The 24,199-nt window shown below is 40.6% G+C and overlaps 1 protein-coding gene and 1 long non-coding RNA gene across 3 annotated transcripts; one reads left to right on the top strand and one right to left on the bottom strand.

Moving 5' to 3' along the window:
* Nucleotides 1-2,119: 2,119 nt before the first annotated feature.
* Nucleotides 2,120-15,936, top strand: rhag (Rh associated glycoprotein). The gene is made up of 10 exons (XM_061986998.2): nt 2,120-2,416; nt 6,529-6,712; nt 10,122-10,272; nt 10,681-10,828; nt 10,996-11,162; nt 11,240-11,377; nt 11,448-11,569; nt 11,642-11,715; nt 14,566-14,639; nt 14,783-15,936. The coding sequence occupies exons 1-10, from the start codon at nt 2,239-2,241 to the stop codon at nt 14,855-14,857; spliced, it is 1,311 nt and encodes a 436-aa protein (XP_061842982.1). The 5' UTR covers nt 2,120-2,238; the 3' UTR covers nt 14,858-15,936.
* On the bottom strand, nt 6,511-14,987 carry LOC133623696 (uncharacterized). 2 transcript variants are annotated; one of them, XR_009817922.2, is made up of 5 exons: nt 14,750-14,987; nt 11,635-11,776; nt 11,417-11,550; nt 10,110-11,132; nt 6,511-6,677 (listed from the first exon to the last, which is right to left on the bottom strand). It is a non-coding gene; the product is annotated as an uncharacterized lncRNA (long non-coding RNA). The 2 variants fall into 2 exon arrangements; XR_009817921.2 differs by having other exon boundaries at nt 11,421-11,550; nt 14,750-14,982.
* Nucleotides 15,937-24,199: the final 8,263 nt, after the last annotated feature.

Raw genomic sequence — 24,199 nt, forward strand, 5'->3', positions numbered from 1 at the left:
TAAACATACAACAGCAACACATTAGTTACATAAATCATATTAGGAAAAAAAATGTAGGTTAAGTTTGGCCCCAGTGTTCTATATTTGCTAGTAAGGTTAAAATGTCAATGCAAGAATCTGCCAAACTGTTTACAATCGTCCAAGTTCCTCAATACAAAATGAGCACCCCAGTGTTTTTAAATTTTGAACTGAACTCGGGGGCAGGTATATGGCCCTATTCCCGGGCCGCCAGTTGAATAGCAATGCCCACCCAGCCCTACTTAAAAAAGTAAAATAAAGACGCATCATTAACAAAGTCTATTACTTGTTTTACGTTATCTTTTAATTAAAATATATTTGCTTGGATCATTCATTTTAGAGGTCGTGTGACACATTGTTTTTCGAAAAAAGGTTATACAGTTAATTGTTCCTTGTGGTCTAATTTTTTTGTTGTTCCATTTGTATTCATTAGGGCTGTAACGGTACGTGTATTTGTATTGAACCGTTTCGGTACGGGGGTTTCGGTTCGGTGCGCACGTGCACCGAACTAGTTTGCACGTTGTGTAAACAATACTCAAAATGCCGGACATTTGAGGCATTTAAGAAACTCCGCCCGGACAGATCTGCAAAAAAGGACATGTCCGGTGAAAAGAGGACGTATGGTCAGTCTATCCTAGCCCGATCACTGCTAGCATGCTAGCAAAAGAGGACATGTCCGGTGAAACCGGACTAGGATAGACTGACCATACGTCCTCTTTTCATCGGACATGTACTTTTTTGCGGGGCTGTCAGCGCGGACTTTCTTAAATGTCTTAAATGTCCGGCATTTTGAGTTATGGTTGTGTGTATTTTCAATGTACGTTCAGGGTTAACAAGGGGTTAAAAACAAAACAAATTGTGCGCGCGGCAGCATTGGTGAGGGAGGGGCAGAGACAGAGAGAGAGATAGAGTTATGATAAACGCGCATGCGTCGCCAGGCTCTGCTTTTTATCCATAGATTTATCACATTTAATTTATTATTATCTATAGAAGGGGTGTCAAAAGTGTGCCCCGGAGGCCATTTGCGGCCCACAGCTAATGTTTTAAAGGCCCATGACACATTCTAAAAATGCTATTAAAATAAACAAAAACATAACAAAAGTGAAATAAAAAAGCTTAAAAGGTTAAATGTAATTTAGAACAAGTTGCAATGTTGACTAATAAAACAGAGCTGTTTTTTTTTTTTTCAAACTGTCATTGCTCAAAACATAATATTGAATCAAAATCAATGTTATTATGAATTATTGACCTATCTAAGATTCCGATTACGTCGCATCAAATATTCCACTAAGAAAAATATTTTTGGTGGAAGATTTTGCAAATTTGGTAAATAAATAACCAAAAAATTTATATTTTGTGGTTTTCTTACTGTACCGAAAATGAACCGAACCGTGACCTCCAAACCGAGGTACGTACCGAACCGAAATTTTTGTGTACCGTTACACCCCTAGTATTCACTGCATAATTATGTATGAACAATTTAGTTATATGTTTCTCTGTGGGTCTACATAAACAAAGTATATTATTTATGACATGGATATATTTCCTTCCTTCTTTTTTTTTTTAAGTCTTGCAGCTTCAAATGCCAATGTATTTTGCAAAAAAAAAAAAACACAAAATTGGAACATTTCCTAGTAGAAAAGAAAAAAATGTTTACTGAAAATGTGTGTGTGTTGAAGCACTAAAAATGTGCCATTCAGCACAACAATGCAACTTTTATCAGCTATTTTACTATAGATTTTTACAAAAAAAAAATGTTTGCATTGTTGCATTGCAGTGTTAAACTGTTTAAAAACTGAACTGAAACTGAACACTCGTGCAAGGCAAACCTGCCTCTTAAATAAGTCAACAAACTTTGACAGTGACAAATTCATGCCTAAGAAGTTCAACTGGGTATAAAGTGTGTACTAAACAAGTGTTTGGCTTTGTCCCTTCAGTCATCCACAGAGGAAACCCATCCCTGTAAGGCAAAGTGCTGGAGGGGGGGGGTCAAAAAGAGGGGGTGTTCATTATGCAGGCCCAAGACTTCTGCTCTGTCATTGGCCATAACAAAAACCTGCATCAGTTTAAAAGCAGATGTCAATTTCTTCCCTCAATTCACTGTTAGTAAGTCAGGCTAACTGTGTGCGTGCGTGTGCGTGTGTGTGTGAGCGCACATTCTTGCATGAATGTGTGTTTGTGTGTGCAAGCGCCACAGACAGATAACTATAGTGTCTCAGGATGCCTGCGTACGCCACCAACATGAGGCTCAAGTTCCCCATCGTGGCCTTGGCTTTGGAGATTATCACCATCATCCTGTTTGCGGTCTTTGTGGTGTACGATGACGGCAAAGGTCACGGCCACGACGCGCACTCCAACGGCACGAGCGAACACAAATCGCCTATGGAGCTCTATCCTAGTAAGTCTGACTGGTGCTGCTGGATAAAGGATGCGCTGAGTGGGATATCGATATTAGTACAGAGGTCAAACACATGATTGGTGTTTTTGTATTGATTCTGCTCCGATTATAACACGTATAGTCCTTTATTGAAAGCATATTTGGTACCTAAACATGAGTTGAATTTGCCGCTGCATGCCTCACTAAAAGGCAGCACAGCTGTTATAGATGCAATGATGTCATATTTTCAAGCTGTTAAAAAAAAGGTCCTGTGATACACAAACTATTTTAGCATGATTCAAATCTCTTTCATATGACATCAATTTAATGAATGAATGCAACTTTCTTTTGAAGTGATTACAATAACTCTTGCCAACTTTACAAGCTGTCAACTTTTTTAGGTTACATTATGATGGCAAAAGACGTTTCTTTTTTCAGTTGGAATATTGTGAGTTTAATGTTAATGTTGTTACTGAAGGCAGTAACAGGAGTCAAGGGGGTTATGCTCTCCTCCATCCCACATGTCTAATCATCCAAAAAAGTACCCCCAGAGTATGTGTCGGGTGGCATCCTGTCATGGAAAAATGTTAATATAAATAAAGAATACGCATCTGCAACTTTCTTGCAGTTTGCTGCTGCATTCAAGTGCCTGATCACAGTTGGGTGTGGCAGGTGTGGCCGAGAGAGATAAGCTCATCGCTCAGTGCCACTTTTTGCTATATTGCTGCAGAATGACCATCTCAAGACCCCTGAGGGGTGCAGAGTGGACAGTAATTGATGTCATGAAAATAATGAGGAAAGTAAGGTATTCCAAAGTTACCTGCATGGGACGTTAAGGATTGTGGTCGTAGGCTTTAAATACATTTACATGTTTTGGAATATGCACGTTACTGGATACTGGGGAGTCTACGTATATGTGCAGTGTGTACATAAGGCAAATTATGGATATTTTATGGTGCAAAATTATCCTTCACATAAACATTTCCACCCCAAGGGGTAATCTCTCCTAATGAGCGTTGCCTAACGTCTGGGCATGATGCCAGACACTGTGGCTGCGTCCCAATTTTATCTCCTCATATTCAGCGCGCCATGTTCTTTAGTCACCACAAAAAGGGGGTGTCAAAATGAAAGCGAAAGCATCAAATACTTTATACCACAATGTATCACTGCAGGTGTAAGGCAAATGATACCGTTTGTACTTTTTGGTTTATTTTTTAAAGAACGATACCACATTTAACAGCATTACAGTAAATGGAAATGGAACCTCTCAGGATTAACACTCATAAATTCACTCACTCATTCATTCATTCACCTCAGCCTTTTACACATACCGCCATAACTGCAAGCGCTTTTACACAGCATCCAAAAAGATCATCAGATCCAGTATCGAGTGCGATTTTAAAAATAATTTAAGGGATAGTGACAATTGCTTTCAACACAACACACAGGAGAAGTGAGACAATAAACGAGGGATATTCAACTAAATTGTTTTGGGGGCAAACCTTTCCAGAAAGCTACGGATTAAGGTGACAACTTCTCACTTCACTGGTAGTGAAGTGAACGGAAGTGAATTATAATTTATACAGTGCTATTCTCTAGTGACTCAACATATTACATAGTAAAACCCATTATATCAGTTACATTTAAACCAGTGTGGGTGGCACTAAGAGCTGGTGGGCAAAGTATCTTGCCCATGGACACAACGGCAGTGACTAGGATGGCGGAAGCGGGGATCAAACCTGGAACCCTAAAGTCACTGGAACGGCCGCTCTACCAACCGAGCCACGCCGCCTCTAGTCTTATTTTGTATATTCCAGAAAACTAGTGTACCCTACAGTGGACATTTAATCTAAAGGTCATCTCGATGACAGCACTCTAGTTTTTTAAGAATCTACTGCAGTGTCTCACAAGTTGTTTTAACTTGAATTTGAATAGGCCAAATGATGAAAAAGAGAGGGCCTAAAATGGAACCTTGTGGAACACCACTAGTAAAACTAAAGAGGTTGAACAAATGACTGACTGCATCTGAGGTAAACAAGCTAAGGCAGCACCTTAGTGACATAAATCACATTATGAAAAAAAACAAATGGGACTGTGAAAAAGGAGACCACTTAAACGGGTGCCTTGAGGAACGCCTGAGTTTAGTAAATCACAATTTTGGTACTAGTGTTCTATGTTTACTAGCAGGGTTAAAATGTCAATGCAAGGATCTGCCAATGTCTTTACAGTGGTCCAAGTTCCCGTGGGAGATGATCTAATTTCACCTATTTGGGTTAAAAATATTTTTTGCAAACCAGTAATTATAATCTGCAAATTATGGGTTGTTGTTGAGTGTCGGTGCTGTCTAGAGCTCGGCAGAGTACCGTGTAATACTCTTCCATATCAGTAGGTGGCAGCCGATAGCTAATTGCTTTGTAGAAACAGCGGGAGGCAGCGTGCAGGTAAAAAGGTATCTAATGCTTAAACCAAAAATAGACAAAAGGTGAGTGCCCCTAAGAAAAGGCATTAAAGCTTAGGGATGGCTATGCAGAACGAAACTAAAACTGGACTGGCTACAAAGTAAACAAAAACTGAATGCTGGACGACAGCAAAGACTTACTGTGGAGCAAAGACAGCGTCCACAATGTACATCCGAACATGACATGACAATCAACAATGTCCTCACAAAGGATAAAAACAACTGAAATATTCTTGATTGCGAAAACAAAGTAGATCCTGGAAATATCGCTCAAAGGAAGACATGAAACTGCTACAGGAAAATGCCAAAAAAAGAGAAAAAGCTACTAAAATAGGAGCGCAAGACAAGAACTAAAACACTACACACAGGAAAACAGCAAAAAAATCCAAATAAGTCGGGGCGTGATGTGACAGGTGGTGACAGTACACCTACTTTGAGACAAGAGCTACATTGATGCATGCTTGGTTATGGTTTAAAGTCATATCCAACAATTGCGACAACTACTTTTTACCGTCAACTGAGTTTAGTTTTTTAATGATTTCTGCTGGTGGTGTGCCTCCGCATTTTTTCAACGCAAAAAATGTGCCTTGGCTCAAAAAAGGTTGAAAAACACTTCTCTATACAACAGGAGGACTCTTGTGCTTTAGGAATTTGGTGCAAAAATGTTTGTCTCCCAAGTTTTGAACTGTACTCGGGGGCCGGTATTGTGTCATTCCCTGGCCAGGATTGGCTCCTGGGCCGCCAGTTGACTGCCCTGCAATACCCTTACGCACCCTTGCCATTTTCTATAAATCGGACACCACCATGGTGCAGGGTAGATGTCTAGACTACCATGCTTAGTAAACATGGTAAAGCTGGTGTGCTATGGAGTTTAAAGCGAAATTGTTGCACACACATTGTATAAAAGGTGGCAAGATGCCAGTTTAACCATTTTAAGCAGTCAGTGCCATTTGATTGGTGAAGCTTATTAATTACTGCGAAAACATAGTAGTCAAGTCTGGTCGCTTATAAAAGGTCTCCGGTTTTGTAGTTTGTAAAATGACCCTTAAAAAAATATCATGACTACCATTGATGATCACCACCTTTCAAATAACTAATCATCAAACAAAGGTGCTGGATTCCTGTTTACTGGCTGCCATTAAGAATGTTATGCTACAAGGAATTTACCCCCATTGTCTTTCTAGTCTGATGGAATTGCCATAGATGGCGTCCATCACATCAACTAAACGACCAACTTCCTGTCTGAGGACGCACCCAGTCTAGCATCCCAGAATTACTGGTCCTCTTTAAGATTGGAGATGTACACGTACACTCCTAAAAAACACACTCTCTTCACTATACCTTCCCCCGTTTAAACCCTGTTATATGGACGTCATAGAAAAGCCGCGAAGTCGACTGGAACACCAGGAGCATTTTTCCCAGAATCCCACTGGGTATGATTGAATTGGTTTTCAAGTCAACAGGTGACGCCTGACAAAACAACCCCTGTGTAATCATTTCCACAGGGCAAATGAGTGAGCAGGAAATTAATAGCGTGAGGCCTGTGCTGAATTGACCACATTGCATAAAGTGTTCCGTCTAATTCAATTTCAGTACCGCCAAGGAGTTATCTACAGTGGCTAAATTGCGTCTTGCGTGACAAAGCACTAACCTCCTCCCTCTGTCATGTCCCCAGTGTTCCAGGATGTCCACGTCATGATCTTCATCGGCTTCGGCTTCTTGATGACTTTCCTGAAAAGATACGGCTTCAGCAGCGTGGGCATCAACTTGCTACTGGCCGCCTTCGGCCTGCAGTGGGGTCTCCTCATGCAGGGTATCTGGCATCTGGATGATGGCAAGATTAAAGTCAACATCTTCAAGTAAGACCAGAGCCTCGAGTGCTATTCCTGCACTTGCATCTAGGGTAGCAACATTTTGGAACACTTATCAAATTAATTCTTATGAATTCCATCTATCCTCATATATATTTGCAAAACTGCTGGTTAGTTTGTCACAGAAAACTCATAGGACGCAGGTGTCAAATTTAAGGTTCGGGTGCCGGATCTAGCCCGCCACATAATTTTATATGGACTGCGAAAGCCATCCATCCATCCATCTTCTTCCGCTTATCCGAGGTCGGGTCGCGGGGGCAGCAGCCTAAGCAGGGAAGCCCAGACTTCCCTCTCCCCAGCCACTTCGTCCAGCTCTTCCCGGCGGATCTCGAGGCGTTCCCAGGCCCACCCCAGATCACACCTCACTCCTACCCACTTCTCCAAAGTGGGCTGGCTCAGGGTGGAGGAAAGAGTAAAACAACTTGCACTGAGCCTAGTCCATAAAATCTGCTACACCTCCCTGATACCGAAGTACATGTCAAACTACTTCCTTAACATAAATGACCGCCATAACCACAACACCAGGGGGAGCTCCACTAACCACGTTAAACCCAGATTCCGATCTAACAAAGGTCTTAACTCATTCTCTTTCTATGCCACACGCTCCCAACAGGTGTAAAAGAAAGGGAATCTCTATCCTCCTTCAAAACCGCAATAAAAGTACACCTCCAGGCGACTACAACCCTAAACTAACACCCTCCCCGGATTGCAAATAATCAAATGTTACTTTTTCTTATGCTTTCTGATCTCTCTCTCTCTCTATGTCCACTACTTGCTGTACATATCCTACCAAGTCAGCCCTACACTGTTTCAATGTCCATTTCTCTGATGATGCAATTGTTGATGCTGATTGTTGATGACAGAAGTGTTGATACCAACCAAACCTAACCCCCCATCCCCCATCCATATCCCACACCCCGGATTGTAAATAATGTAAATAATTCAATGTATATACTCTGATGATTATCTTGTGTGATGACTGTATTATGATGTTAGTATATATCTGTATCATGAATCAATTAAAGTGGACCCCGACTTAAACAAGTTGAAAAACGTATTCGGGTGTTACCATTTAGTGGTCAATTGTACGGAATATGTACTTCACTGTGCAATCTACTAATAAAAAATTCAATCAATCAATCAAAAAAGCCGGGAGACATAGTCTTCCCAATGGGTCCTGGGTCTTCCCCGTGGCCTCTTACCGGTCGGATGTGCCCGAAACACCTCCCTAGGGAGGCGTTCGGGTGGCATCCTGACCAGATGCCCGAACCACCTCATCTGGCTCCTCTCCATGTGGAGGAGCAGCGGATTTACTTCAAGCTCCTCCCGGATGGCAGAGCTTCTCACCGTATCTCTAAGGGAGAGACCCGCCACCCGGCGGAGGAAACTCATTTTGGCCGCTTGTACCCGTGATCTTGTCCTTTCGGTCATAACCCAATGACCATAGGTGAGGATGGGAACGTAGATCGACCGGTAAATTAAGAGCTTTGCCATCCGGCTCAGCTCCTTCTTCACCACAACGGATCGATACAGCGTCCGCATTACTGAAGACGCCGCACCGATCCGCCTGTCGATCTCACGATCCACTCTTCCCTCACTCGTGAACAAGACTCCGAGGTACTTAAACTCCTCCACTTGGGGCAGGGTCTCCTCCCCAACCCGGAGATGGCACTCCACCCTTTTCCGGGCGAGAACCATGGACTCGGACTTGGAGGTGTCTATTCTCATCCCAGTCGCTTCACACTCGGCTGCGAACCGATCCAGTGAGAGCTGAAGATCCTAGCCAGATGAAGCCATCAGGAACACATCATCTGCAAAAAGCAGAGACCTAATCCTGCAGCCACCAAACCGGATACCCTCAACGCCTTGACTGCGCCTAGGAATTCTGTCCATAAAAGTTATGAACAGAATCGGTGACAAAGGGCAGCCTTGGCGGAGTCCAACCCTCACTAGAAACGTGTCCGACTTACTGCCAGCAATGCGGACCAAGCTCTGACACTGATCATACAGGGAGCGGACCGCCACAATCAGACAGTCCGATACCCCATACTTTCTGAGCACTCCACAAAGGACTTCCCGAGGGACACGGTTGAATGCCTTCTCCAAGTCCACAAAGCACATGTAGACTGGTTGGGCAAACACCCATGCACCCTCAAGGACCCTGCCGAGAGTATTGAGCTGATCCACAGTTCCACGACCAGGACGAAAACCGCACCGTTTTTCCTGAATCCGAGATTCGACTGCGAAAGCCTAGAAATAATATGCATAATTATAGTATTTTATATTTTCTTTAATAAATGTATTTGTTCTTTCCATCCAAGTACTGTAAAAACTTTAATATCCTCTAATAATGCATCAAAAATCATCGTACATTTGGGGTAAAATAAAAATAAATAATGTATGCTTGACGTATGATTTCAAAGCAAGTTCCATCCAAGTGTACACTATAAAAATGCCAAAATGAAAAAATTGCCGTCACCAGAATTCTTACATAAAAAAAAATTGTGATTCCGTTTTTTCAATTATAGTAATACACTAACAAAACAACAATTGCTGATTTACTGTAAAAAAAAAAAAACAACAACAATTGGCTGCTCAGTTGCCAGAATTTTACCGTAAAAAAATTGTGGTACCGGTTTTCAAGTTAGATTAGTTACAATAGATTATTCGGTAAAAAAAAACAAAAAAACTGGCAGCTTAATCAGCAGAATTTTATTGTGGTGCTGTTTTTTTTTTAAACACTGTAAAATTTACAGTACAAATCTGGTGACTGAACAGCAAGTTTTTTACCGCAAAATCTAAAAAAAATGTTTACTGTGTATGTAGAAAACTGTATAATAATCAAATGCACAGGCAACTGTGTAATATAATGAGGATAATCATTAAACATGTATATTCATATGTTATTCACTGTTACAAGCGTCCCCCTGAGGGCAGCCATAACTGCAAAGTTTGACACTACTACCAAAGGGAAAAATCATGATTCTTTTTTTTTTGTTCATTCTGGGATGTTGGTCCTATGATGTGTTTGTATGGGGAAGGGGGCCTCATACTGTGGCTATCATAAAATCTATTGACTTGAGAGGCAATGTTGTTGTTTTTTTAATTGTTTTACTAACACTGATGTCAACTACTGTCTCCATAGCCATATTGTACTGATCAGCCAAGACATCATAAAATAAAAATTAAGAATGTCAAACAAGTTGAAACACATTTTTATGTGTCAAGATGTGTAGTGAAGCCTCTTTTTTTTTTTTTTTTTTTTTTAGGTGGGGGCGAGTTTTAAAAAACCTTCCAAATTTTCCAGCCTAATTTCTTATAGAATTTTCTAAAACTGTTCTCACTCTTGTGCACCAGTTGTGTTCCTAACGGCTTGCCTTCTCACCTCTCCTTGAAGAATCATCAATGCAGACTTCAGCACAGCCACCGTCTTAATCTCCTTTGGAGCAGTACTGGGTAAAACCAGCCCCGTTCAGCTGCTCATCATGACCATCCTGGAGATTAGCATATTCTCCATAAACGAGCACCTGGTGGCAGAAATCATGGGGGTGAGTCAACCTCGACTTATTCTGCGCACAACCACCAAGAAAAACATTTATTGTATACCTTCAACTTAGAAAAGGTACATCCACACCATTGCAAATATAGACCAAGTTTTTGTTTTTGTTTCCTGCAATCAGCACGCAGCACTCTGACAAGAACAAGGCAGTCAATGGAAGTGAATGGCTTTTAATTCTAATTGCATCTGGATCTTCAGTTTAACCAATCAGTTGTGTAACTTTTGCATAATCTGGCAAAAAACAAAACAACACAATCCATCCTAACATCTGTTCTAGTGCTTGATAGAGATAAAAGAACACTTTTTACAAGTCATTTCTGATGTGAATTACAAACAACTAATTAAGGGAAAAAAATGACGATAACGTTTAGAACACAATTGTCTGTTCTTTTTACAGGCCAACGACGTTGGGGCCTCCATGATCATCCACGCCTACGGGGCCTATTTTGGTTTGGCCGTGGCTCGGATGCTTTACAGGCCGGGTCTGAGAAACGGCCACGACAATGACGGATCTGTCTACCACTCTGATATGTTTGCTATGATTGGTAAGAGACTATGCAATTGAATCCAACTTTCCAATGCCATCTAGTGGACACAAATGTCTAGGCAGCTTCAACACTCAACAAGGATGCCAGTGTTTGTAAAACCAACAGACCGCCGAATAATAAATTCTGCTACTTGCTGTGAATTTACGGAGTCATCTTCTTCACAGGCACCGTGTTCCTCTGGATGTTCTGGCCCAGTTTTAACTCAGCCATTGCCGAACCAGGCTTCACCCAGCTCACAGCGGTCATCAACACCTACCTCTCCCTGGCCACCTGCGTGCTTTCTGCTTACGCCGTCTCCAGCCTGGTGGAGCACAAAGGAAAACTAGACATGGTCGGGCAACTATTCCTACCACGGTAAAGCCTAAATTGTGTGTTTTATACATGTTCTGTCATCTTTTAATCCTACAGGTGCACATTCAGAACGCCACACTTGCTGGTGGCGTCGCCGTGGGCACGTGTGCTGACATGAACATTGGGCCATTCGGGGCGATGCTGATTGGGTTTGTGGCCGGCATTGTTTCCACACTGGGCTTCAAGTACCTAACAGTGAGTTGAAGTAAAACAACTGCATACCAAACAATCCACATACTCATATTGAAGTGGCTTTTCTCTGCAGCCTATTCTGGCATCGCATCTGGGCATCCAGGATACCTGTGGTGTCCACAATCTGCACGGCATGCCGGGCATCCTGGGAGGCTTGGCTGGTATAGTCGCTGTGGCTTTGGGTAAAAAAGAAAAGTAGGTGTTAACAGAGCTTTGAAATATTGCCGTGTTTAATTTAAGCTCACATGAGGCCTGCTCACCTTTTAGCGGGAACGCCGCCATGCAAGCCGCCGCCTTGGCTTCATCCCTTGGGTTTGCTCTGGTTGGAGGGGCTATTACAGGTGGGTGGAGATGACAGATGGCACCTTGTGCACTTATCTGCTAATTTGTTGGTGATACCACCTCTACAGTAGAATGAGATCCATTGCAAACGATTCATCAGAAATTATACAGTTTGAAAAAAATTGCCAATTGCAATGTATTCCATTGGACCAAAACAACCCACTGAAAAACCCAATCACACAACACATGACATTGATTCTGTAATATGCATGCCAGCCAATAGTTGGCAATGGTATTCAGACTGTACACACAAATAAAAACTATTAATAGTATTGTGACTCGATTAGTCGCAAACTACTCAAATGTACTGATCTAGTGTTCTTTTTCGTAAAAATAAAAAAGTAAAAATAAATTGTAGAATTTACAGATATAACATTTTTACAGCAAATGTTTCATAAATTAACGCAATTTTAAAGTTGTCTTGTGTTGTGTTGTTGCTCTACCTTGTGGGGATTTGGTGAATTTTTTGGTAAATAAAATGTGTTTTTAGCGGCCCACATCAGAGTCATAGCACTTGGTATTTGACGCATTCTAACTGTTAGCATGTTAATTTTAGCATGTTAACGTTAACGTGTTAACTTTTTTAGCCAATTTTGCCGCCGTACACCTTAGAGCAGGGGTGTCAAACGTACGGCCCACGAATAGGTTTTATCCGGCCCGCGAAATGATTTTGGTAAGTATAAAAATTAGCTGAAATTATTTTATTTTTTCTTCTTTATATTATTTATTTTTATTTTTATTTTTTTCTCTTAATTTTTTCTCTCTCTCCTTCCAGCCTGTTTGTTTGTCTCTGGCCTCGCATGTGTGTGTGTGTGTGTGTGTGTGTGTGTGTGTGTGTGTGTGTGTGTGTGTGTGTGTGTGTGTGTGTGTGTGTGTGTGAGAGTGTGTCTGTCTTTGTCGTCTTCTTGTTATATGATTGTGCCATATGCCCCTTGTTTGTGTGACCTGAGTGGGGTGGGTGGTTGGTTTGGGTTTTAAGGGAAAGGGTGTGAATAATTTACTGACTTTAAAATTGTACTGTTTCGACTTGCACTTTTTTCTGTCTATTTGAAAATGCCAAAAAAGAAGTTGGTTTAAAATTAGCTGAAATTTTTGAATGAAAGAAACTGCTCTTCTAAATGTGTCCACTGGATGTCGCCGGAGCAATTCTTTGTATCCCGTCGCAGGAGTGCGCACAACTTCAGAGGGGGCGGACCGGGGACACATTATCTGGGCGCACATAAATATGCTGAAATAATATATATCCCCTAATAACTTCATGTGTGATTCATGAAATGAGTCCGAGTTCACAAATGTTGTTGTAGATGATGCTACATAAGTACAGAATAAACCACATGATGTTAGTACATCAGTTGAGGAAAATGAGTAAATTACATTAATAACATCCTGTAATTTGATTTTTATATTTCTATTTATTACATCTTCTGCTAGATTAAAATTGTACACCAATGAGAGCATTTTAAAACTCTGCCAGACTCACACCTACTTGACCAATGAACATTATCACATCATTTATTCAGAAATTATAAATCACAACAAATGAAAATAGACTACTATGGACAGCAACATGTAAGTGTAAAAAAACCAACAACATTATGATTTGTATGTTTTCAGATTGTGCTTGTTCTAGGGGTGTAACGGTACACAAAAAGGTCGGTTCGGTACGTACCTCGGTTTAGAGGTCACGGTTCGGTTCATTTTCGGTACAGTAAGAAAACAACAAAATATACATTTTTAGATTATTTATTTACCAAATTTGCAAAAACTTCCACCAAAAATACTTTTCTTAGTGGAATATTTGATGTGAAAAAATGGGAACCTTACATAGGTCAATAATTCATAATAACATTGATTTTGATTCAATATTATGTTTTGAGCAATGACAGTTTGAAAGAAAAAAAAACAGCTTTGTTTTATTAGTCAACATTGCAACTTTTTCTAAATTACATTTAACCTTTAAGCTTTTTTATTTCACTTTTGTTATGTTTTTGTTTATTTTAATAGTATTTTTAGAATGTGCCGTGAGCCTTTAAAACATTAGCTGTGGGCCGCAAATGGCCTCCGGGGCACACTTTTAACACCCCTGCTATTGATAATAAAACATTAAATTTGATAAATCTATGGATAAAAAGCAGAGCCTGGCAACGAATGCGCGTTTATCATAACTCTATCTCTCTCTCTGTCTCTGCCCCTCCCTCACCAATGCTGCTATGCGCACAATTTGTTTTGTTTTTAACCCCTTCTTAACCCTGAACGTACATTGAAAATACACGCAACCCTAACTCAAAATGCCAGACATTTGAGGCATTTAAGAAACTCCGCCCTGACAGCTCCGCAAAAGAGGACATGTCCGGGGAAAAGAGAACGTATGGTCAGTCTATCGTAGCCCGTTAGCTGCTAGCATGCCGTGTGTTGTGCCTCGTTGTGCATTGTTTACACAACGTGCGGTACGCTACTTAATATGTCCGTGTGGAAACTCGTTCGGTACACCTCCGAACCGAACCGGAACCCCCGTACCGAAACGGTTCGATACAAATACACGTACCGTTACACCCCTAGCTTGTTCTATTTTTTTAAACAAAGAAAAGCATTTGAAGTTGTCTTTATTTTTAAGTTATCCTGACATGATTTTACCAGTCCGGCCCACTTGGGAATAGATTTTCCTCCATGTGGCCCCTGAGCTGAAATGAGTTTGACACTCCTGCCTTAGAGTCATATAACTTTGTACGTGACACATGCTAACTGTTAGCATGATAGAGACATCATTTTGATAGTACTTGTATTGCCTGTATGAATACTCAAAAAGACAAAACACCCAGTGTGACTGAACATGTATTTTCTTGCTCAAGGTTTAATAATGAAGTTGCCTATCTGGGGACAACCTCCAGACCAAAACTGCTTTGATGACTCTATTTACTGGGAGGTAAGAAATCCTGCTCTATTTTAAGAAGGCTAGCTGTAAGACATATTTCACAAGATGAAACTCATCATATTTTCTCTGTTCTGCCAAACTCTAACCAATAAAACATTTACCGGATTTTGCTGTTGCTTTTGATGTTGTCCCAGGTCCCTGCAGAGGAAGAGGACAACGAGGAGAGTCTGGCTCATGCAGATCACTCCAAGAACAAAGCCGAGGTTTAAAACCTGGAAACAGAAATATGCACAGGGGAACATTACTGCTCCACAATGCGTTTTCATCAACGTTCAGTTGAAAGTTCAGGAAAAAAAGCTGTAGAACTCACTGAATTTAACATCATCATTGTATTGAATAAAGACAGATGGGTATAATAACAGACACATTGCTGGTAAACTAAGTATTTTTTTTAAATTAGGTGAAATAGAGTGCACAACTCGGCTTCAACCAGCAGAGGCGCTGTTGATGCAGTCTGAAGTATTTAGTCGAAAGAAGAACATAAGGTCAGCCATTGGTAGTAACGCTCCAGCCACAGACAATTGACCATTGTTATAAAAAAGATTATTCAAATAGGAAAACAGTCTTGCCTAAAACTCCATTAAAAAAAAATTTACACTGAAATCAGCATGATTAATTAATAAATCAATGCTGGAACACAGCTGTAAGCCTTTTCAATATTTACTTAAACAAGCATAGAAGCATGTTTTTTTAACATACAATATTAGTATAATGTGTATTTTAGCTTTCAAAATACTTATTTCACAGTCACAAAATTGATGAGAATAGGGACGGAAAAGGGCTTCATGTTACCTCACCCTTACCTTTGGAATGTTCCTGTAATGAACCAACATGTGTGTCTGTGTACACGTAGGCTATTGTTATTTGTTACATCAAATGTATTCGTTTATGTACATACTATGTCACATTTTCATGGTTTGACAAAGTCAGTTTGATGTTCGCCCTGTGGTGTAAAAAGTAACCGGTACTGGATGTTTATTTTCTCAAATGACAGAATATTCATTACACAGAAAGAAATAATATGCATGATATTCATACACAATGCTACCTTTTTAAGGGGTGGCTGGCTGTCTTTTTTTACAACATTTAAATCTCTGTTACATGATAAAGCTACTACAGTATAATGAGTATTTAATTGTATTACCCTTCAAATAACAACAGGGCAGCAGGGTGAGATGAAACTGACGATTTAGAGTTTATCACTTGTTTTTGGCCTTTTAATGTGCATTATTTTTTATATACAAAATGTACTGTTACTGCCATAATAAATATGTTTTGTACTTCATTAGCCAAATGTCTGTGTTTTGTGATGTCATCATCAACTTATCTGCCTCATACATGGGAACCATTTCACATACAGGTACAGTAATACCTCAATTTACGAACCTAATAGGTTCTGTGACAGATCTCCTTACTCAAAACACTAAATTAATCAAAAACGGCACAATTTTAACATGTATTCTAAAAAGAAAAAACTACATTTAGTTAAGAAATATTCTATAAAAAACTACTACAGTGGTTTTATGAACTAATAAAATACATTCACCTTGGAGAGTGGACCTCTACTGCAGTGTTTTTCAACCACTGTGGCGCGGCACACTAGTGTGCCGTGAGATACAGTCTGGTGTGCCGTGGGAGATTACCTAATTTCACCTATTTGGGTTAAAAATATTTTTTGCAAACTAGTAATTATAGTCTGCAAATGATGTGTTGTTGTTGAGTGTCGGTGCTGTCTAGAGCTCAGGAGAGTAACCGTGTAATACTCTTCCATATCAGTAGGTGGCAGCCGGTAGCTAATTGCTTTGTAGATAGATGTCGGAAACAGCTGGAGGCAGTGTGCAGGTAAAAAGGTGTCTAAAGCTTAAACCAAAAATAAACAAAAGGTGAGTGCCCCTAAGAAAAGTAATTGAGGCTTACGGAAGGCTATGCAGAACAAAACTAATACTGAACTGGCTGCAAAGTAAACAGAAACAGAATGCTGGACGACAGCAAAGACTTACTGTGGAGCAAAGACGGCGTCCACAAAGCACATCCAAACATGACATGACAACTCAAATCTTCTTGATTGCTAAAACAAAGTAGATGCAGGAAATATCGCTCAAAGGAAAACATGAAACTGTTACAGGAAAATACCAAAAAAAGAGAAAAAGCAATTAAAATAGGAGCACAAGACAAGAACTAAAACACTACACACAGGAAAACAGCAATAAACTCCAAATAAGTCAGGGTGTGATGTGACAGGTGGTGACAGTACACCTACTTTGAGACAAGAGCTATATTGATGCATGCTTGGTTATGCTTTAAAGTCATATCCAACAATTGTGACTTTTTACTGTCAAATGAGTTTCGTTTTTTAATGATTTCTGCTGGTGGTGTGCCTCCGGATTTTTTCAACGCAAAAAATGTGCCTTGGCTCAAAAAAGGTTGAAAAACACTGCTCTACTGTATCTCCATCCATCTGCTTCTTCGTCAAACACATAATCAGCAGCTTTTTCATATTTTCATGGAAAATTGTTCACAGTTTAGATATTATTTTAATATTCTTGGCTGGCGTTATCGACTTATTCTGCTTCAATATGGTGCCGACAAGCAGAGATGCGCTCAAATTGCTTTAACACTCAATCATGCTTTTGATGATGTCTTTCTTTAATTTAATGAACATTATCAACTTCTTCTTAGCACTGTCCTTCACACTCACAAAGTCATGTCAATCTCAAACTATAAACTAATGCTGGTGAGTTACGGCTGGAATATAATTTTGCGTCGCGTAGCTTGCGTCCCCCCTCGACGGCGTCTTGTTTGATTTATAGTTCTTCCGTGGGAGTGGCACCAAACTTGTAATTCTCTTCCAAAACACTAAGAGGCAGTGTCTCCAGAAGGAGCAACCGTAGACTAGATGCTGTGTATTTCCTTCCTGTGAAGAGTGACGATATACAACCACTGAACCACAACATCAACAACTTTGTCTACACTGGAACTAATCATTCACAATAATAATACTTTTAATGAACGTTTTAAATATAAACCTTTGTGAAGATGGACTGTGCAACTTAGACTTAGACAAACTTTAATGATCCACAAGGGAAATTGTTCCACACAGTAGCTAAGTTACAATGATGGAAAGTGTAAGGATGGAAAGGACAATGCAGGTATAAATAGACTTAATATAGCGATATAAATTACAACATATATACGTAATATTTACATAATGTATGTACAGTATATTAAATATACTGATATATTATGTTATGTCTATATCATATACAGGTAAAAGCCAGTAAATTAGAATATTTTGAAAAACTTGATTTATTTCAGTAATTGCATTCAAAAGGTGTAACTTGTACATTATATTTATTCATTGCACACAGACTGATGCATTCAAATGTTTATTTCATTTAATTTTGATGATTTGAAGTGGCAACAAATGAAAATCCAAAATTCCGTGTGTCACAAAATTAGAATATTACTTAAGGCTAATACAAAAAAGGGATTTTTAGAAATGTTGGCCAACTGAAAAGTATGAAAATTAAAAATATGAGCATGTACAATACTCAATACTTGGTTGGAGCTCTTTTTGCCTCAATTACTGCGTTAATGCGGCGTGGCATGGAGTCGATGAGTTTCTGGCACTGCTCAGGTGTTATGAGAGCCCAGGTTGCTCTGATAGTGGCCTTCAACTCTTCTGCGTTTTTGGGTCTGGCATTCTGCATCTTCCTTTTCACAATACCCCACAAATTTTCTATGGGGCTAAGGTCAGGGGAGTTGGCGGGCCAATTTAGAACAGAAATACCATGGTCCGTAAACCAGGCACGGGTAGATTTTGCGCTGTGTGCAGGCGCCAAGTCCTGTTGGAACTTGAAATCTCCATCTCCATAGAGCAGGTCAGCAGCAGGAAGCATGAAGTGCTCTAAAACTTGCTGGTAGACGGCTGCGTTGACCCTGGATCTCAGGAAACAGAGTGGACCGACACCAACAGATGACATGGCACCCCAAACCATCACTGATGGTGGAAACTTTACACTAGACTTCAGGCAACGTGGATCCTGTGCCTCTCCTGTCTTCCTCCAGACTCTGGGACCTCGATTTCCATAGGAAATGCAAAATTTGCATGGTTGGGTGATGGTTTGGGGTGCCATGTCATCTGCTGGTGTCGGTCCACTCTGTTTCCTGAGATCCAGGGTCAACGCAGCCGTCTACCAGCAAGTTTTAGAGCACTTCATGCTTCCTGCTGCTGACCTGCTCTATGGAGATGGAGATTTCAAGTTCCAACAGGACTTGGCGCCTACACACAGCGCAAAATCTACCCGTGCCTGGTTTACGGACCATGGTATTTCTGTTCTAAATTGGCCCGCCAACTCACCCTGACCTTAGCCCCATAGAAAATCTGTGGGGTATTGTGAAAAGGAAGATGCAGAATGCCAGACCCAAAAACGCAGAAGAGTTGAAGGCCACTATCAGAGCAACCTGGGCTCTCATAACACCTGAGCAGTGCCAGAAACTCGTCGACTCCATGCCACGCCGCATTAACGCAGTAATTGAGGCAAAAGGAGCTCCAACCAAGTATTGAGTATTGTACATGCTCATATTTTTCATTTTCATACTTTTCAGTTGGCCAACATTTCTAAAAATCCCTTTTTTGTATTAGCCTTAAGTAATATTCTAATTTTGTGACACACGGAATTTTGGATTTTCATTTGTTGCCACTTCAAATCATCAAAATTAAATGAAATAAACATTTGAATGCATCAGTCTGTGTGCAATGAATAAATATAATGTACAAGTTACACCTTTTGAATGCAATTACTGAAATAAATCAAGCTTTTCAAAATATTCTAATTTACTGGCTTTTACCTGTATATGTCCTCTTTTTGGGATTTCACAATATGGTTGTTATGTTATTGTTTTAAATAACACATCGTTGGATGACTTGCAGAACTGTCTTTTAATCACGATCACATATTACAAACGCTACTTCAACACTCGTGCGTACAAGGTGTGTACCTCTCCCAAGAGTCCTACCTGACACCTCCTATATATTGGTTCCTAGTCATTTGTAGACTTACTACCACCATGTGGTCAAACACTATCATTACATCCCCCTTTCTAAACTAAGCACCCATTGCTAATACAATGTTTGTATTAAACAAATAACTTGTTTTTCTATCTTGACCACATGAATATGCAATCTTTTCAAAAACTATCCATGCACCACAGTATTAGAAAACATTTAAAATATGTTAAAAAACATTAACTCTTTAGCTTGTCAATCAGTTTGATATTATACGAGTTCAATAATACACGTAGTCATCATTCACAGGTTTCTTGATCTGCCATGTGGATCTTCTCAACACAGGTTCAGGATCGTCAGTCACATCTTCATTCATGTGCTGCATTGGCATTGTTTCACAGTCAGTAAGTGTAGATGAAACCTCGGACTCAGCTGTTGCTTGGTTTGAAACAGTCGGTGTAGATGAAACCTCGGACTCGGCTGTTTCTTGGTTTGGAACAGTCTCTGGAACCCTCAGCAAACTGCGACGATTGCGACGTAGTATCTGTCCTTCTTCACTCCTCACAGTATATGATCGTGGTGATGTTTCTTGAAGAACAGTAGCTTTGGTTTTCCAACCATCAGGACCTTCAATTCTCACTGTGTCACTTGGTGATAGTGATGGGAGCGATTTGGCTGCTTTGTCATAAAACGACTTCTGCTTTAGCTTTTGTTGCTTTAGCTTCCGTTGTACTTTTTGACTCTGCGTTGGTGTAGACATACTTGGTAGCGTAGTACGAAGCTTTCTGTTCATCAGTAGTTCAGAGGGTGACAAGCCACACTCAAGAGGTGTCGCTCTGTAGCTAAGTAGTGCTAGGTATGGATCAGAGTTACTATCCACTGCTTTCTTCAAAAGTTGTTTGAGAATATGTACTCCTTTCTCAGCCTTTCCATTTGACTGTGCGTACAGAGGGCTTGACGTCACGTGTCTGAAATCATAGTGTTTTGCAAATTGCTGCCACTCTTTACTGTTGAAACATGGTCCATTGTCACTCACCACAGTATGCGGTATACCATGTCTAGCAAATATAGATTTGACATGCGTGATCACACAGTTTGATGATGTGCTTGATAGCAAAGCCATTTCAGGGAAATTAGAATAGTAGTCAATTACAACAACATACTCTTTGCCCTTCAAATAAAACAAGTCCATTCCCACTTTCTGCCATGGTGCAGTAAGAACTTCAGGCAATATCATGGGTTCTTTGGTTTGTTTGTTTCTGTATTTTTGACATGTTGCACATCTACCAATCATGTTGTCAATGTCTTTGTTGATTCCAGGCCAGTATACAGTGTCGCGTGCTCGTCTCTTGCACTTTTCAATCCCTAGATGACCTTCATGGATTCTTTGTAGTATATCCTGCCTCAATGTTTGTGGAATGACTATTCGGTTTCGCTTCAGTAAAAGTCCATCCACAACACTTAGTTCACCTCTAACATGGAAGAACCGTGGGCTGGAACGTGGAGGCCATCCATTCTGCATGTTGGTAATAACACGCTGCAACTCTTCATCTTTTGCCGTTTCCTCAGCGATTTGTTGTGATTTTATGTCTGACACTGGAAGTGTAGCTGACACCATATTCACATGGTTTTGTACATCCTCTTCAGTAGCACTGACGCTGTTTTTCATGGGTGCTCTTGAGAGTGCATCAGCCAGTATCAAGTGCTTTCCAGGTGTGTAGATGAGCTGAAAATCATATGGCTGCATCTTCATCATGAAACGTTGTATTCGTGGTGTCATGTCATTCAAGTTTTTCTTGATGATGGAAACTAGTGGGCGATGGTCTGTTTCTACAGTGAAGGTAGGGAGACCATAAACATAGTTGTGGAAGCTCTGCAGGCCATATGCTAACCCTAGACATTCCTTTTCTATTTGAGCATACCTACATTCAGCCTGTGTCATGGATCGTGATGCATAGGCTACTGGTTTCCAGTGTTCATCATCAGCCTGTAGTAAAACTCCACCCAGTCCATCTTTTGAAGCATCTGTTGACACCTTTGTTTTCTTTGTAGGGTCGAAGAACGTCAGCACAGGTGCAGTAGTGAGTGTTTCCTTCAGCCTCTGCCACTCATTCTCGTGCCTGGACGTCCACTTGAACTCTGTGTCATTGTGAAGGAGTTCACGAATGCAGGATGTTTTCACAGCAAGGTTTGGGATGAATTTGCCAATATAGTTGACCACGCCCAATATACGCTGTACACCTGTCTTGTCTGTGGGACTCGGCATTCTTTGTATGGCGTGTATTTTTTCATCATCAGGTTGAACGCCATGTGCACTGAGCTTGTCTCCCAGAAAAATTATCTCTGACACTCCAAACTGACACTTATTTTTGTTTACTTTGAGTCCATATTGTTGTACTCTTTCCAACACTTTGGTCAGCCTTTCGTTGTGTTCTTTTGCTGTTCTTCCCCACACAGCAATGTCGTCGATGTACGCTCGCACGCCTTCCAAGCCTTCAATGATATGTTCCATTGCTCTATGGAATATTTCTGATGCAGATTTGATCCCAAATGGTAGGCGTTGGAAGCAGTAGCGACCAAAAGGCGTGTTGAAAGTGCAGTATTTGCTACTGTTTTCGTCTAGTTTGATTTGCCAAAAGCCATTTGACGCATCCAATTTTGAGAAATATTTTGCCCCAGCCATCTCACTGGCTATTTCTTCACGTTTTGGTATTTGGTAGTGCTCACGTTTTATGTTTTCATTCAAGTCTTTTGGATCCATGCATATTCTTAGATCGCCATTTTTCTTTTTCACACAGACCATGGAGTTTACCCAATCTGTTGGTTCCTCGATTTTCTTTATTACACCCAGTGTTGTCATCCGGTCCAGTTCCTTTTTGAGACGCTCTTTAAGTGCTGCTAGAACTCTTCGCGCTGCATGGACAACTGGACGTGCCTGCTCTTTAAGCTGTATTTTGTATGTAAAAGGTAAAGCACCAAAACCAGTGAACACACCAGCGTAGTTCTGCACTATTGAATCAGTTTCAATTTTTTGAGCGCTCACATCTGTGTTCACAAGATACACTCTTTTCACCAGTCCTAAAACTTCACATGCTTTGTCACCCAATATTGACTCACGTTCCTCAGTGACAACTGAAAATAGCAGGTAGTGCACTTTTCCTTTTACAGTGACTCTCAATTTGCATGTGCCCAGACTGTCAATGCTACGACCATTGTAGTCTTTCAGTACAACTGTTGTTTTGTGGATTTTCGGTTTTTCTCTCAATTCCTTGATGTCTGACATGTTGATCAAATTTGCCTTTGCACCAGTATCTAGTTTCATGTTAACTCGAGTTCCATTTATTTGTAGCGGTGCAATCCACTTGTCTTTTTCAACAGCATTGACTACTTCTTCAGTTTTATTTTCACTGTTCACTAGGCCAACAAAGAATGTTTCACCCAGATCAGTGTCCTCCACTACATTGACAGATTTTTCCTTTTTAGCGCATGGTTTTCCTTTAGCAAAACATTGTTTGGCAAAGTGATTTTTTCCATAGCATTTGGAACACTGCTTACCAAATGCTGGACACTGCTTTGGTTTATGCTGCGATCCACAGCGCTTGCATTGGTACATGACGTCACTCTTCTGCTGTGCAGGCTGCGACTTCCATCCCCTTGACACGACATGCACATTGTCGCCTCCCACGCTGATGGCTGCGGTGGACGCCATTTCACCAAACGTCTTGACGTGCATCTGTGACAATTCTGCTGCATGACAAATTTTAATGGCATTCTCCAACGACAATTCTGTCTCTCTCAACAGTCTTTCTCTGACTTTTTTGTCTTCTATGCCACATACAATCTGGTCCCTTATCATAGAGTCCTTCAGTGTAGCAAAGTTGCAAGTTTGTGCTTTCAGCCTCAAATCAGTCACAAAACTGTCAAAACTTTCTCCATGAGCTTGCACTCTTGAACGGAACACATATCTCTCATATGTCTCATTCTTCTTGGGAGAGCAATGCGCATCAAACTTTTCAATGACAACTTCCAACTTGTTTTTTTCATCTGGATTGTCAAACACAAAAGTGTTGTAAACTTCAATGGCATGTGGGCCTGCTATTGTAAGCAGTAACGCTACCTTCCTTGCATCCGGCTTATCCTGCAGTGCCATGGCCGCCATGTACAGCTGGAACTGCTGCTTGAAGGTGCGCCAATTGCTGTCGACATTTCCACTTAGCTTCAGCTTTTAAGGTGGCTTCAAATCCATGTCGCTTTTCACAATACACCACTTCAATTTTCGTTCACTCCTGGTACCATGTTATGTTATTGTTTTAAATAACACATCGTTGGATGACTTGCAGAACTGTCTTTTAATCACGATCACATATTACAAACGCTACTTCAACACTCGTGCGTACAAGGTGTGTACCTCTCCCAAGAGTCCTACCTGACACCTCCTATATATTGGTTCCTAGTCATTTGTAGACTTACTACCACCATGTGGTCAAACACTATCATTACAATGGTCAGCCTAATTAAGTTGCATTATCGTGTTTATCCCCCA

The sequence above is a fragment of the Nerophis lumbriciformis genome, linkage group LG26, assembly GCF_033978685.3.
Source record: "Nerophis lumbriciformis linkage group LG26, RoL_Nlum_v2.1, whole genome shotgun sequence".
Classification (NCBI taxonomy): Eukaryota; Metazoa; Chordata; class Actinopteri; order Syngnathiformes; family Syngnathidae; genus Nerophis; species Nerophis lumbriciformis.

Bases quoted from the DNA above. Each gene is read 5' to 3' on its own strand.
- rhag (XM_061986998.2), top strand. From the start codon at position 2,239: ATGCCTGCGTACGCCACCAACATGAGGCTCAAGTTCCCCATCGTGGCC. The intron at 10,273-10,680 runs GTGAGTCAACCT...TTCTTTTTACAG, and splicing joins TGGTGGCAGAAATCATGGGG to GCCAACGACGTTGGGGCCTC. The intron at 11,378-11,447 runs GTGAGTTGAAGT...TTTTCTCTGCAG, and splicing joins TGGGCTTCAAGTACCTAACA to CCTATTCTGGCATCGCATCT.